The 14238-nt window shown below is 34.6% G+C and overlaps 1 protein-coding gene across 3 annotated transcripts in view; it reads left to right on the top strand.

Moving 5' to 3' along the window:
* The window catches only part of IFT57 (intraflagellar transport 57), a 54229-nt gene that overhangs the window by 8006 nt on the left and 31985 nt on the right, over window positions 1-14238 (top strand). For all 3 annotated transcript variants that reach the window (XM_037835166.1, XM_037835161.1, XM_037835154.1), the window contains exons 4-5: window positions 1013-1103; window positions 5240-5308. In XM_037835166.1, coding sequence (XP_037691094.1) covers window positions 1013-1103; window positions 5240-5308 — 160 coding nt within the window. The remainder of the gene's footprint in view (window positions 1-1012; window positions 1104-5239; window positions 5309-14238) is intronic.

Here is a 14238-nt window from a genome sequence, read left to right as displayed (position 1 = left end):
TGCAGGATTTCCTTAAAATTCTGGTTATTAAATCCTTATTGGAGTAGTTATAAGAAAAACCAAATAACCTGAAATAACTTTGTTTATGGTTTGTTAATTTTCATGGGGTATGGTAGGAACATGTTGGAAGCAATGTAGTTATGTTAGATTATTTGTTTTTCTTATTCCTTTGGATATGGTTTATTAATTTTCTTGGGGTATGGTAGGAACATGTTGGAAGTAAAGTAGTTAGTTTAGGTTATTTGTTTTTCTTAATCCTTTGTTTTGTTTCATATGTTGTGTGTTTTTTATTTGTTTTAATTTTTCGATAAATAGCATTAAAAATTTTTTTAAAAAGACACATTAAAAAAACCTTATTGGATATGTGCTTTCCAAATATTTTCTCCCCTTCTGTAAGTTGGCTTTTTTTAGATGAAGTCCTCTGCACAAAAGTTTTAAATTTTGATGAAGTCCCTACATTTTCTTCTAGGATTTTGTAGTCCTGGTTCTTATATTTAGGTCTTTGATTCATTTTTAGTTGATTTTTGTATACTGTGGGAAATACAGGTCCCGCACCATTTGTTGAAGGGACTATTCTTTTCCTCATTGAGTGGACTTGGCACCCTTGTCAAAAATCATATGGTCATATACATAAGGGTCTATTTCTGAACTCTGTTTGATTCCATTGATGTATAAGTCTGTCTCTGTGCTAGTACCATGCCGTTTTCATCATTGTAGCTTTGCAATAAGTTTTAAAATTGGGAGGTACAAGTCCTCCAACTTCACTCTTCTTTTTTAGGATGTTTTGGCTGTTCAGGGCCCCTGTGTAAACTTGTTTTTCAAATTTGGAGATAAATTTTTGCCTCTTTACCAAGAAAGTTTTGGGAAGAATACATGAAGCATTTAATAGTGTATGAGGAGGGAAGGGACTATGATCTGGTATAGAAGAGATTCTTAATATTTATATTATACCTTTTTATTGTGCTAAAATATATTTTTAACTTGCATTTCATGTTAAACCTTATTATTTTAGGCCAACATACCCACTGGAAGAACTAGAAGAAGAAACTGTTCCAGAAGATGATGCAGAATTAACATTAAATAAAGTGGATGAAGAATTTGTGGTATGTGTGTTGCTGATCTTTCTGCTCATTTTCACCTTTGGGTTCCCTTCCCTTTTCTTAAATACTTCAGACTTCCATTTTCTGGAATGTATTTTATTTCATTTCCTCTAGAGTAGAAAAGTTCTTAAATACAGTACCAAGTATCAATTGTTTAGACCTTCGGTTAAGTTAATGCTCATGTTCTGTAATGTTTCAGGTCTGAGTTTCAACAGAGGTTCTTAAACTGTAGACAGGAAGTGGTATGCTACTAATTGTATGAATAAATATTTTATTAACAACTATCCATGATGTTAAATAGGCCATGAGTAACACAGAATTTGGAATGGAACAACAGAATTTAGGATTTCTGCATTCTGCTTCATTGTAAGGGTGCCATTTCATTTCTCAAGAATTCCTTTATGCTTCTAAAGTTAGAATGTGTACTGCTTTTCAGGAATCCTAGCCATACTGTGAAGCTAAGTGATCAAGTCTCTACAACAAATTAAACTAGTAAAATGATAGAGATAAAAGAACTGTTTCTCAAGATTATTCTTTCTCAGAGCTGGAGATGGATTGAACCCAGTGTTTTAGTTTACCTCTTGAAGGATGCTTGTAATTTGAAACAAATGCAGGAAAGAAAAAGACTTTATCTCTAGTGTATTCTACTGTCATTAACCAATTAAAGTTTTCAGGTGATTTTTAAAATCAGTAGATAGTAAATACATTATTTATTTCAGTTAATATATTAAGCTAACATGTGCTTTAAAGATATTAACCACTGCATTATTTTAATAGCCAATGCTGAAAATAAAAAGATGGGCATGGTTAAATAAATTAGACTCTATCCAAATAGTAGAATAGAATATAGCCATTAAAAATTGTTACAAAGAGCTGTTAGTGACGTGGGGATGATACTTAGAATTCATATTTGTTCTATACTTTATTCTCTAAAATTAACTCAGAAAAGTATTCTAAATTTTATGTCATCATAAACTCAACTATGTAAGCTATGTAAAAGCAATAACATTATGTTACGTTAACAGTAATTATATGGATAGAAGGATTATAGATGATTATTTTCTTTTCTGTTTCTCTGTATTTTTTAAGTTTTTAACATATTTTTCGACAGTCATATAAATATTTTTAACCACGTATATTGAAAAGATGGCTCTATGCTAGCATTTCACAGGAGAAAAAAAGACCATTGTTGAATTAATCAATTTAAAAGATAACTTTTTTAGTGTGATCAGTTTAAAAATCAAGATCATATATTGATTTATTCTGCATGTATTTATTGAGTAACTGTTACGTAGCAGGCATTGGGTGAAACCCTGCTGGTATAGCATGTGCAAAAGCTCTGGGGCAGGAAAGAGCTTAGCATGATCAATGATCTGAGAGAAGGCCATATTTTGGATGTTATATCAAAGTTCTTTGGGTGATGAGGCACAAACACAGACAGCCAGCCGAGAATGCATGAGACTACAGCTTTGTTAGATCAAAGGCCCTGGAGGGAGAGAGGGAAGAATGAGGGTGGTCGAGGGACCTTTATTCTCTGTGTAATATATCATGTCTTTCCATTCAAGCTCAGAAAATTTTAAGCCCACACATTCCCAATTATTCACCTCTTTCATTCTATTCAGGTATCTCCCTTATCCAGTTGTCTTTGCTATTAAAATATCTTGGCTGATCCCTGGTCTCAGTGCATCAGATTATTTTCAGAGAGACGTAACTAAAAACTACTAGCCAGGGGAAAAAAAATACAAAAACCTGCTAATCAGAAGGAAAATGCTGTGAGGGCAGAAACCAGGTCTACTTTTGCTCATTGTTGTATCTCTAGTTTATTGTGCAGTGCCTGGTGCATGGTAGGTGTTTGTTAAATATTTGATCATAAAATCCATCTGTCAGCACATTGTGTAACTTCTGCTAATTATTGCTATTTTTTTATTCCCCTGGGAAGCCTTTAAAGTTCAAAGCAGCAATTTTGACTGTGTAATTTAGAGAATCAATACTAAAAAGCAGTCTCCTAGCTCATTTCTTCCCAACCATGAGGTAAAGGACCAAGACCAAACTGAAAGCCTTCAAAGGGGCTGCCTCTAAGGCTGATCCTTCCCTTATGTCTCTTGATTTTTCTTTCCTTTCTTCCTTATTTTTATTTTATATCTTCATATTATTCTAAGGGATCCTCTTCTCTTACTTTTCCCATTCCTCCTGCTAAAGGAGAACTGGATCCATGCCACAGCCTACTTAAAAAATGCCTTTGGATGGTGGAATGTTACTAGATATTGTTGCCAGAGTTTGCGGGTTGTCTCAAGGATGGTAGAGATCATTTCTGATATAATTAGAAGCTAGAAACCTTCAGTTTTAGACTAGCCAAGTCAACATAAGAGATGTTAATAGCTGTTAAAAAGAAAAAAAGGAAGAGAGCATTGGTCATGACACAGAATTTTCTCACCTGCTATGTGTAGTCATATCCTTAGTAACTGGCAGTAAGAGAATTAAGAGAGTGCATGTTAGGAAAGAAATAGTAGAGAGTTGTTTTACGTGCCTTGTGAATTAATTGAGATTAGAATCCTTCTAATATATTTTAAAACTATTTTTTAATTCTTTATATTCTAATTTCTTTTAAATGTTCTCTTTATAATATTTGTTAACTTAAATCCTTTTTCTAGTGTCTACTATTAAAGCTTTTTACCTATTAGTATTCCATTTGATACAATTTAACAAGTATTCATTGATTGCTTACATAATCAGACTGATTAGGTTATTGTAAAAGTATTATAAAATTATCATTTCTCCCATGGGCATTGAATCATTGACATTTCAGTTATCTACTCTGGTTGTCAAGTAGAACATCATTAGTACAAGTACAGAACAAACATGCTTTCCTGAACTGCTTTTCGAAGGTGTGCATCTATGCTTATGCTCTAACGCATAAGCAGTTAGGTCAGTTTTATTTGTACCTCCATGCCCTACTTCCTCTGCCCTAAAAAAAGTAAACTTCACTTGAGTGTACAGAATCTGCATTTATATTGTTTCATGGTTTACTAAATTTTTTTGCCGTTCTCCAAGGTTGTCATCACTTAACCTTAGTGGTCCCATCCCCAGATTTTCTGAGTAGGCCTGGGAAGGAACCTTAGAATTTGCATTCTAAAAAGTTCCAAGGTGATGCTAATGCTGCTGGTCTCAGAACCACATTTAAGAACCTTAAATGCTTCAAAAATTCTTGAAGATAAGGATTGTCTTTGAAATTTACTACTGAAGCTTTTGTATAACTCCACATATAGAAGTGCCCACCAATCAACACACATTGATGTTTGTTTGTTTACTGTACAAGATCATATGACTTGAGGACCAAGCTCCTCTGGCTTTATTCCCATGTCTTTAAGCTTGGGACATTGTTAAAGTTGTTTCACCTGGTATGCCACTTGCCACCACAAAGACATTTGAAGAGAAAGGGGAACTCATGTTTTGTCCTGCATGCTTATAGAACCTGCTCAGACTCCATATTAACTCTGTACTGGGGAGGGGGTTGCCTCTCAAAGGGTCACTTTTCCCCATCCCCCAATGACTGGTCTGAGATTCAGGACTAGCTTAGAATCCACCTGAGCCATCCTTTTGAATAGATTTAGGGGTCAAGGGGTAGTAATGACCATTAACTTACCAAGCTTGAACATAGAAAAATGAAATATCAAAAATATGCATCAATATCATTGGTCCCTGGAGCATGTGAGAATATTCTGTGTGTGTCAGCCTCTTGTTTTTATCCATTTCAGTCATCTTTCTCAAAATTTCCTCTAACTTCTTCCATTATCTCTCTCTTGCAGATATACCACTTGATGCTGTTTCCTGCTCCCGTTCTTATATTTATTTCTCATTTTACAGCAATGGTACTCTTCCATCTCCTCTTTTTTTTTCTTTCTTCATCAACTGCAAAAAAGAGTCTATTTAAATAGCACCATCAAAAACATCAAAAGACAGATGAGCTACTAATAATATTATGCCCTACTTATGCATTCTTTCACTAGGTTTTTAAATATTCTTTCCTGCATTAGTCTTTATGTCGAGCTTTGTATATTATGTGTGCAAAATCTGAGAATACATTTTTCAAAGTGTAATTTTTTTTTATAATTAACTTAAAAATTCCTTTCTTTTTTAAGGAAGAGGAGACAGACAATGAGGAAAACTTTATTGATCTCAATGTTTTAAAGGCCCAGACCTATCGTTTGGTAAGTTACGTTCAATACACACAAGAGCAGTAAGCAATCAGTATACATGGTCTACTAGAAATTGAAAGGAGTAGATACCATTATGGCCATTGTTTTGTTTATCATTTGAAAGTAGCTCTCAGAATTGTTTTTCTATATATAAAAATGTTATAATTAAAGCAAATGTAAAGATCCATATGGGCAAGTGGGACAGTTTCCTGTCCTTGTTATGGAAGATCAACACAGTGCTTCTCATGCAAACTGAAAGAAATTTATTTGCCTGATAGCATTTTTTGTTATGGGAAGACATAAATTATTCTGTTTCAAGTTATTTTTCTGTTATACTAGGCCAATATTGAGTAATCTTGATTATAGGAAAATACTTAGTTTGTTATTCTTTGAAATAAAATGGACTGGAATATGACTAGATAGACATCGCTTTAAGTCAGTGTTTTGCTCTGTTTTAATTATGAAATAAAGCCAGTCTATAAAAGTACATACTCAATGAGATATTTCAAAAGTACATATGGAACTTTTGCATTTTTTCTGTATGTATGTTGTATTTCAGTAGATTATACCCATTACATGGTTAAAAAAGTATATATGGAAAATAATATTCTTATTTGTCGTTTATTCAATTTTTCTTATATGAATTCCACAGATAAGTTTAGATCTAGTTTTGGTTTTGTATCATAAAGGCTTCCTTGACCACCCCACCCAAGGATGATCTCCCCATGTATTATTTTGCTGCCTTGATGTTGTTAGTTATTATTTATTATCATTATTAATTATGTGTGTGTATTTTCACCCCAATTTGAGATGTAATATACCATTGTGGTTAACTTGCCTGAGTTTGTGACTTGACTTTACCATTTACTAGGTGTTTGACCTTGGGCAAGCTTCCAAACTTTTTGTGCCTCAGCTTCTTTATCTGTATAATGACAATAAAAATATTACCTATTGCATAAGCATCTTGAAGATTAGAAGAGTTGATACATGTAAAGCACTTAGAACGGTATCTGGCACATAGGAAGTGCTTAATAAGTATTGGCAAAAATGAAAGCTACATCTTCCACCCAAATCTCCACTCTCAAATCTGATTGGTAAACTCTTTGATAATGGGGTAGCTATCTTTTTTTTTTTTTATTCCTCATAGTATAGCACAGAAGGTATGCATAAATACTTCTCAAATGAATGAATGTATTTTTGATTGATAAATTGAAAATTATATCAGAATAGTACATTAACATTTAAATTCACACAAATGAACTCCAATTCTAACAATACCTTATATTTACATATCACTTTGTTGTCAGAGTTCTTCTGAAACAAATACCTTTTGTGAGGTATTTGGGTAGATGTTATCTCCATTTCACTAATACCAAAACAAATGTATAACCTTGGGACAATTTAACCTTTTAGACTTTATAAATTAGAGAACCTGACTTTGAATTCAGTTCTGCACACTCCCAAGCCCATTGCTCTTTTTTTTTTTTTTACTACCTCGTAACAAGAGTTCAACAAGGTAGGTATGTTCATATAATGTATGCATTAAAGATGATGATGGCACAGTGTTCCTAATGTATGAAAAGAAAAACAAAAGTAGAGATGTGTGCATAGTTATTCCCAGAAAGAAAATGTCATTTGTGTTATTCATTCTTATATTGATAGTGTAAACAGAAGCTTGTGAATACCATGTGGGATTCCTTCTGGACCAAACAGTTTCTGGGTATTAGAAAGGAACAATCATTTAATTTGCCTCTATGACTACTCTCTTATGTCCCTGTTTTTCCTGATTTCATTTATTACCTCATTTCTCACCTTATGAGAAAGGATTTTTCCCCCTGTCCAGGCCTTTATAAATCATCTAAGTATTAGATCCTTCAGGAAAAGATTATGTAATACCTATCCTCTACAGCTAAGACTAAGTATCATTCAATTTCACAAGAGGAAGAAGTCTGAAAACAGGGTGTTTGTGGATGGTCAGCCATTAAGTACTAATGAAGCAGAAAACACTTCTGTATTTTAAAAAAACTGGCAAACTTACGATATTGCCCACTAAAGCCATCTGCCTGAAACTTCTGTGTCTGACTACAGCCTATGAAGGTTCAGGCTGCTCTTTCCCCAAGAGAGAATTGCTATATAGGTTAGAAACATAGATTTAAGATTTTATGTTTCATGCAGCAGGTGGATTCACAATGCAGAAGAAATATTATTTTAATAAAGTTGAGTGTGATGAATTCTTCACTAGAAGAAGAATGATATATACTATCTAGGAAATAAATATGCTAAACGTATACATGACTGTGTAATGGATTGCAGCCATCTCTCCCCACTTGTGGTTTTGAAATAATAGATACTTCTCCAGTCATTGTCTGTCACCTCACATGGCTTTATTTTTTCTGCACAGACCCTGAAACTGGTTTGTATTATATTCATTTCTGATTTGTTCATTGTCTTTCTCAGCCACCAGAATGCAAATTCCCTCTGGCAGGAGCTTTGTTCATTGTGCTTTCTACCTGTGCCTGGTTTATAGAAGGCACTCAATAATATCGAATGAATGCATTCATGAATGAATGCTATTTTATGTTTGTATTTCATAGGAAAGGTATAGGTTAGTCTTCATAAAGTAAAAAACAATAATTGTTTTGTTTTCCATGAACTATGTAGGATAATGCAGGGAGAAATCTACTTATATTCCTTTCTTTCTTTAAATGAAATGAGAGCTAAAAACCCTGAAAAACATGCTTTTAAGTATTGTGATAATTCAAGAAAATGGATGTACATAAGCATTTTCCCTGGATTTGTGGTGAAATGAAGCAAGTGAATACAAGTGAAAAAGATGTATGTCACAGGTTGTGTTCTCTGGAAGCAGATACTGAAACAGAGTTTGGAGTATAAGATGTTTATTAGAAATAGACACCTGGGAAAGGAAAGAGAAAGACTGCAGAATTGGGCAGAGGGAGAAGTCCAACTGTGATGCAGGCTTGAGAAAGTCTTGGCCGCCCTGGTGAGGAGCTCTGGAACAAGTATTGCCTAGTTGGTGCAGGCTGGCCTGGGAAGGGCATTCCCTCAGGTGAGGTGGCTCTCTGCAGGTGAGACAGGCCTGAAGGAGCTGACCACAGGAGGCTGTCTTCTGGCTACCGTCCTTTCAGATGTGCCACAAGTCCTTCCTTGAAAGGGGAACTGGGAGGCCCCTCTTCTAAATACCACAGTGTATTTGAAGGCTGTAACCACTAATTTGAAAATTTTGTGAAGAAATAATGGCTGCTCATTGACTAAACCCACAAGTGTCTGCCTAAGCAGACTGTGACTTAGCAATAGTGTTTCAGGAACACTGAAGAAGGTGTTTTAAGAGAAGCATTCCTCCTGTAGATGTTGAATGCTTATACTGATGAAAATGGTGTTTTCTAAGCAGGTGCTTTCAGAACATTTATTTACTTTAGGGTTTTAAAAATATACTTAAAGCCATTCTTATTGTGTGATTCCTGCCCCCCTCCCCCCTCCCACTCCTTCAATTCCCTTACCCCAACTATAGTTTGCCAAACACTACTTTTCAGGAACTCCTGCAATTGGTGAGGGATTACTTCATCTTCCAAAATTCCATTTGTAGGTTATTTATTTAAATTTTAGGATAGTTTTGCCTAGAAGGAAAAAAAATTGTGTGGATATTAGGTTTCAAGGCTAGTTCCACAGTCTCTGTGTCCCTCTGATTCCTGAGTATTCTTGAAACCTGAAATTTAGCCAAAGCCACCCTGAGACTGGCCATGGGGGAGGACACTGATGCCAAATGAAAGCTCTGACAATTGGATAAGGCCTATGATCATTTGAGGTACCCTAGAATGTTCAGAGATTGGGGTGGGAAGCAGGAAAGGAAGGCTCTGGTGACAAGGTGAAAGGGAGAAGTGCTGGTCATTCCTATTTCTAAGTTAAGTGTGTCAGCTGGGAGCTGCAGCATGTTCATGGTGGTTACATTATAATTATGAGTGGTCTTTGTAGCTTCCTCTCCATTGGGAGACTCAACAGAATCATGGCAACAATATTCTGGCAGCATAACGCAGTTGTGTCATTCTCCTTCCCCAGTCAAAAAAAGATGGGAGGGAGCTGTGTGCTCTCTGAATTCTATTTTTAAATGCCCGTCACTCCATTTCAAAACATTTTTTTCAAACATGCCATAGATACCATTCCTCCTTGAAATGCTAAATATGAGGTTTTTGAAACAAAATCCTGAGTTGCACAGCATAAAACCAAGTATCTCAAAAGGTTTAAACACAATAGGTTTTTAATTACTTAGGGAAAAGAAAAATCATTGTACCAAGAATGAGAGTTGTTTTTTTTTTAAACTTAAAAAGCAAAAGCTATAAGGAAGTATAAATATGGGCTTAGAATAAAAGTCATTTCAGTTTTGGTTTACATATCATTGTGGCAAGTCGGCAATGTTGTAATCGAGAAGGAAGGAAGATGTATCTATTTTGGTTAACATCTTAAATACTTTCATTTTTTTTTAAAATTTGTATATGATTTATACATATCCTCTGGACAAAATGCCCTTACTGAGTAATATTGGGGGAAAACTTACTACAGCACAACTTGCTCCATTAGGTTATCACTGGTTATGATTTATGCTTGAGGAAAATGTTTTTTCTTCTTCCTTAAAACATTTGAGTGTTAGGTGTCTTATCTGTATTGGGAGAAAAGTCTACAGTTTGCATTTCACAGGAAAATGATTAAAATGTATGTTTGAGTGTGATGGTACACATTATGATTGAATTATTGCCTTTATTTTTCTGGTAACTATTCTGTACCACCTCCATCAGTTTTATATCTGGGGATGAACAGGAAATATGGGTTAGGGGAAAAAAAAGATAGTCTCCCTGCTCAGAGGAGACTCAAACAGCAATTCTTGCTGTGTGTCAAAGACAAAGCTCTGCTTGATCTTTTAGTATAGCTTTTGAGTCCACACTTGAAATAGAAAAGCCCCTTATTTCCATCTGTCTAGTTTATTGTGGGCTTAGTAAGAAGTAGGAAGCAAGGACTTTTCAAGGTCCCTTCTAGATCTGGGCCATATGTTCAAGGCAGGTGCTATGGCAGAAAGAACAGCCTCAGATAAAATCCTGACTGCACTTCACTAGCCACATGACCATGGAATGTTAATTAACCTCTCCATCACTCTGGTTTCTTATCTGTAAAATGGAGACAAAAATAAGTCTTTGCAGGGTTGTTTTGAGACAAAATAACCTGATTTGTGACCAGCACCTATCATGGTGTTTGCATAGAGTATACTCTTGACACATTTTTTATTTTGTATGATTTTTCAATTTCCTAGAGACTGAAATTCATTACTGACATTCTTATATGCTATACAGGAATAGAAGGAACCCCAATTCCTCAATAGAAATAAACTTCTAGATTGTCATGGGTATTTTTGAGTAAGGAGCTTACAGAGAATATAAGTTATCAAGAATCTTTGATTAGGATGTGAGATAGGAAGCCCTGGTGATTCATGGCCTTATTTTTATAATCTGCCACATGGATTATTATTGAAGGCCCACTAGCCTAAATCTGCTATCACACAAGGTCTCTTTTACAGAAATGACTAGGGAATCTGATGACAATTAATAAATGATTTGTTGAGGTATCACTTGAGAGCTGTCATTTTTCAAATGGATAAGTTGTTTCCTGGATCAATACTAATATCAGATATTTATTATGTAATTCAATATATTAGATGAACACCCAGAATTTATGATTTTTTTTCAGTCCTTTTCATAATTTCAAACAAAAACAAAAACTCCCCTCCTCCCTGACAGTGTTAGTGCTTTGAATATCTGACTTCTTGATGTTTAGAAGTCTGAGAATCACTGTTGACTGATTCCCTTTCATTCAGGGCATCCAATTAGTTACTAAGACCTGTGGGCACTGCCTTAGAAATATCTCTTGTGTCCCTCCCCTCAGCTGTCTTTCAAGACCAGGTCCTTTTCATCTTCTGTCTGGATTATGTAACAGTAATGTCCTAAATGGTGTCTTGTCCTTCAATTTTGCCCCTATACTTTTCCAAAATACTTTTCACTCTGGTCCTCTAATTGTCTTACCAAAACATAATTGTATCAGGTCATTCTGAGTTCAATAACTTTTGATGGCTTTTCACTGTCTATAGAACCATTTATTTAGATTATGAAACAATAAATTTTTTGTTCTGCCTTTCAAGGCCCTTAGGAATTTGATAACTATCTACATAGCCAACCTTATTCTTCCACAAATCTTTATTTCAGTTAAACTGGTCCTTTCATAGGCTTTCAAACACACTGTGAGCCTATCTGTTCCCATCTCATCCTTCCTCTTTGCCCTTTCTCTTATCTAAATGCCTTCTTACCTTCTCTCTACCTGACTCTTAAATGTTTAACGCTCAGTTCAAATTCTGCCTCCTCCACAATACCTTCCCTTATTACCCAGCCCCATTTTCATCCTGTGACCCAGCATCAGATAAATCTTTGTAAAACAAAACTAGAATGATTTTTCATGAGAATTTTTTGTCATTTTATTCACCGTTACTGGACTTAAACAGTACCTGGCACATAGTAAACACTAACTAAATATTTTTGGATAAATAAATGAAGCCATTATAGCTTGCTTATAACTCTGCTTCTCCTCTAGCTTAAAGAACAAAACTCACATACCTCAGTCTAGCTTCCCATGTCTTTCACAATGTATTCAACTATTTTCCCTGGTGTTCACCTTTCTAAGCCCCTGCTTTCTCTTCTCATTGTGATCATCACAAGCCATATTCATTCCTATTCAGTATTTTGGATATGTTGTTTTCCTCACTATTAACATTCACTTTACTGCCTGGTTTACATCCATATATCTGAGAAAGGCTAAATTTAAATCTCACCATCTTTAAAACACCTCTTTTCTCTTATTCAAACTCCTAAAGCACTTACCACCTGTACCAGCTAGTTTGTGGAAGTTAATCAAACTTACATTTTTACCTGCTTATTGAAAATAACTTTATTCTTTTTAAAAATGAAGTATGTTCCCTGTTTTAAAAAAATGAAAGCACAAAATGTACAAAGAAAAATGTGAAAATTTCCCCTGATCTCAATACCAGGTATAAGCATAATATCCCTTTATGTATTTTTACTGCAGTTATGTATTTTTTTGTAAATTTTAAAAAATATAGTATGATACTGACCCAGAAATAGATTGGGACTACAGAGTCCATAAAATAATACAACTATATCGTGACATTAGCGTATGAAGTAATACAAGTCAGTGGGGAAACCACTGTTAAATGGTGATAGGATAATAGGCTGTCCATTTGAAGAAAAAGTAACCTGGATTCCTCCCTGATATCTTAGAACCAAATAAACTCTACATGGTTCAACAAATTAGAAAGTAAGAAAATAGCAACTAAAATAATTAAATATATAAGACTAAATTTAACCAAGAATATAAAGGACTTGTACATGGAAAACTACAGAACGTTGCTGAAAAAAATTAAAGAATAACCAAATAAATGGAAGGATATTCCATGTTCTTGGACTGGAAGATTAAATATTGTTAAGATGTCATTCTTTCCAGAGTGAATTACAGATTCAACACAATACAAATGAAAATTTCAACAGCCTTCTTTAGAGAAATGAAAAAGCCATTCATAAAATTTATATGGAAGAATAAGAGGCCCCGAATAGTCAAAACCCTGTTGAAAAAGACAAGCAAAGTTAGAGAACTCACACTTCCTGATTTTAAAACTTATTAAAAAGCTACAGTAATCAAAACAGTGTGGTCCTGGCACGAGAACAGACGTATACATTAATGGGATCAAATTGAGAGGTCAGAAATAAACCCTCACATCTGTAGCCAGTTGATTTTTTTATTTTATTTAAACAGTTTTATTCACACACATACAATCCATCTTAAGTGTACAATCAATGGCTTTTGGTATAATCACACAGTTATGCATTTATCACCACAGTCAGTATGAGAATATTCTCATTTCTTCCAGAAAAAAAAAAAATCCCATATCCCTCATATCCCACTACTATTGACATTTAGCTTTGTTATAGTGCCTTTGTTACAATTAATGAAAAAGTATTTCAATATTACTGTTAACTATAGACCTTAGTTTGCATTAATTGTATTTTTTTCCCATATACCACCCTATTATTAACTCCTTGTAATAGTGGGATGCATTTGTTTTAGTTCATGTAAGAACTTTCCTGTATTTGTACAGTTAATCACTGTCATCATCCACTCTAGGTTTCACTAAGTTACACAGTCCCAACTTTTATCCTCTAGCTTTCTTTCTGGCCACATATATGGCCCTAGCCTTTCTTTTTCAACTATATTCATACTGAGCTTTGTTACATTTACAGTATTGTGCTACTATCACACAGTATTGTGCTATCCATTTCCAAACCTTTACAATTAACCTTATTAAACATAATAATATATAAAGGTAATATATGCCCATTCTACAATGTCTACCCTCTTTCTATCTCCTGATTACCTATGCTCTCAAATTTAACTCCCAGAGTTTGCTGATTATAATTAATTCATACTAGTGACACCATAAAATATTTGTCCTTTTGTTTCTGGCTTATTTCACCCAATGTAGTGTCCTCAAGGATCATTCAAATCCTTCCCTACATCACAACTTGCCAATTGATTTTTGACAAGGGTGCTATGGCCACTCAATGGGGAAAGAATATTCCCTTCAACAAGTGGTGCTGGGAAAACTGTATATCCATATGCAAAAGATAGGTGGACCCCCATCTCACACAATATACAAAAGCTAACTCAGAATGGATCCCAGACCTGTAAGAACAAAACTAGTGAAACTCCTAGAAGAAGACATGGGGAAACATCTTCACAACCTTGTTTTAGAAAATGATTTCTTAGACTATACCAAAAGCATGAGCAACAAAAGAAAAAAATTAGATTAATGGAAC

This window comes from Choloepus didactylus, chromosome 1 (genome assembly GCF_015220235.1).
Source record: "Choloepus didactylus isolate mChoDid1 chromosome 1, mChoDid1.pri, whole genome shotgun sequence".
Taxonomy (NCBI): Eukaryota; Metazoa; Chordata; class Mammalia; order Pilosa; family Megalonychidae; genus Choloepus; species Choloepus didactylus.
This window is presented reverse-complemented; position numbering and strand designations above follow the sequence as displayed.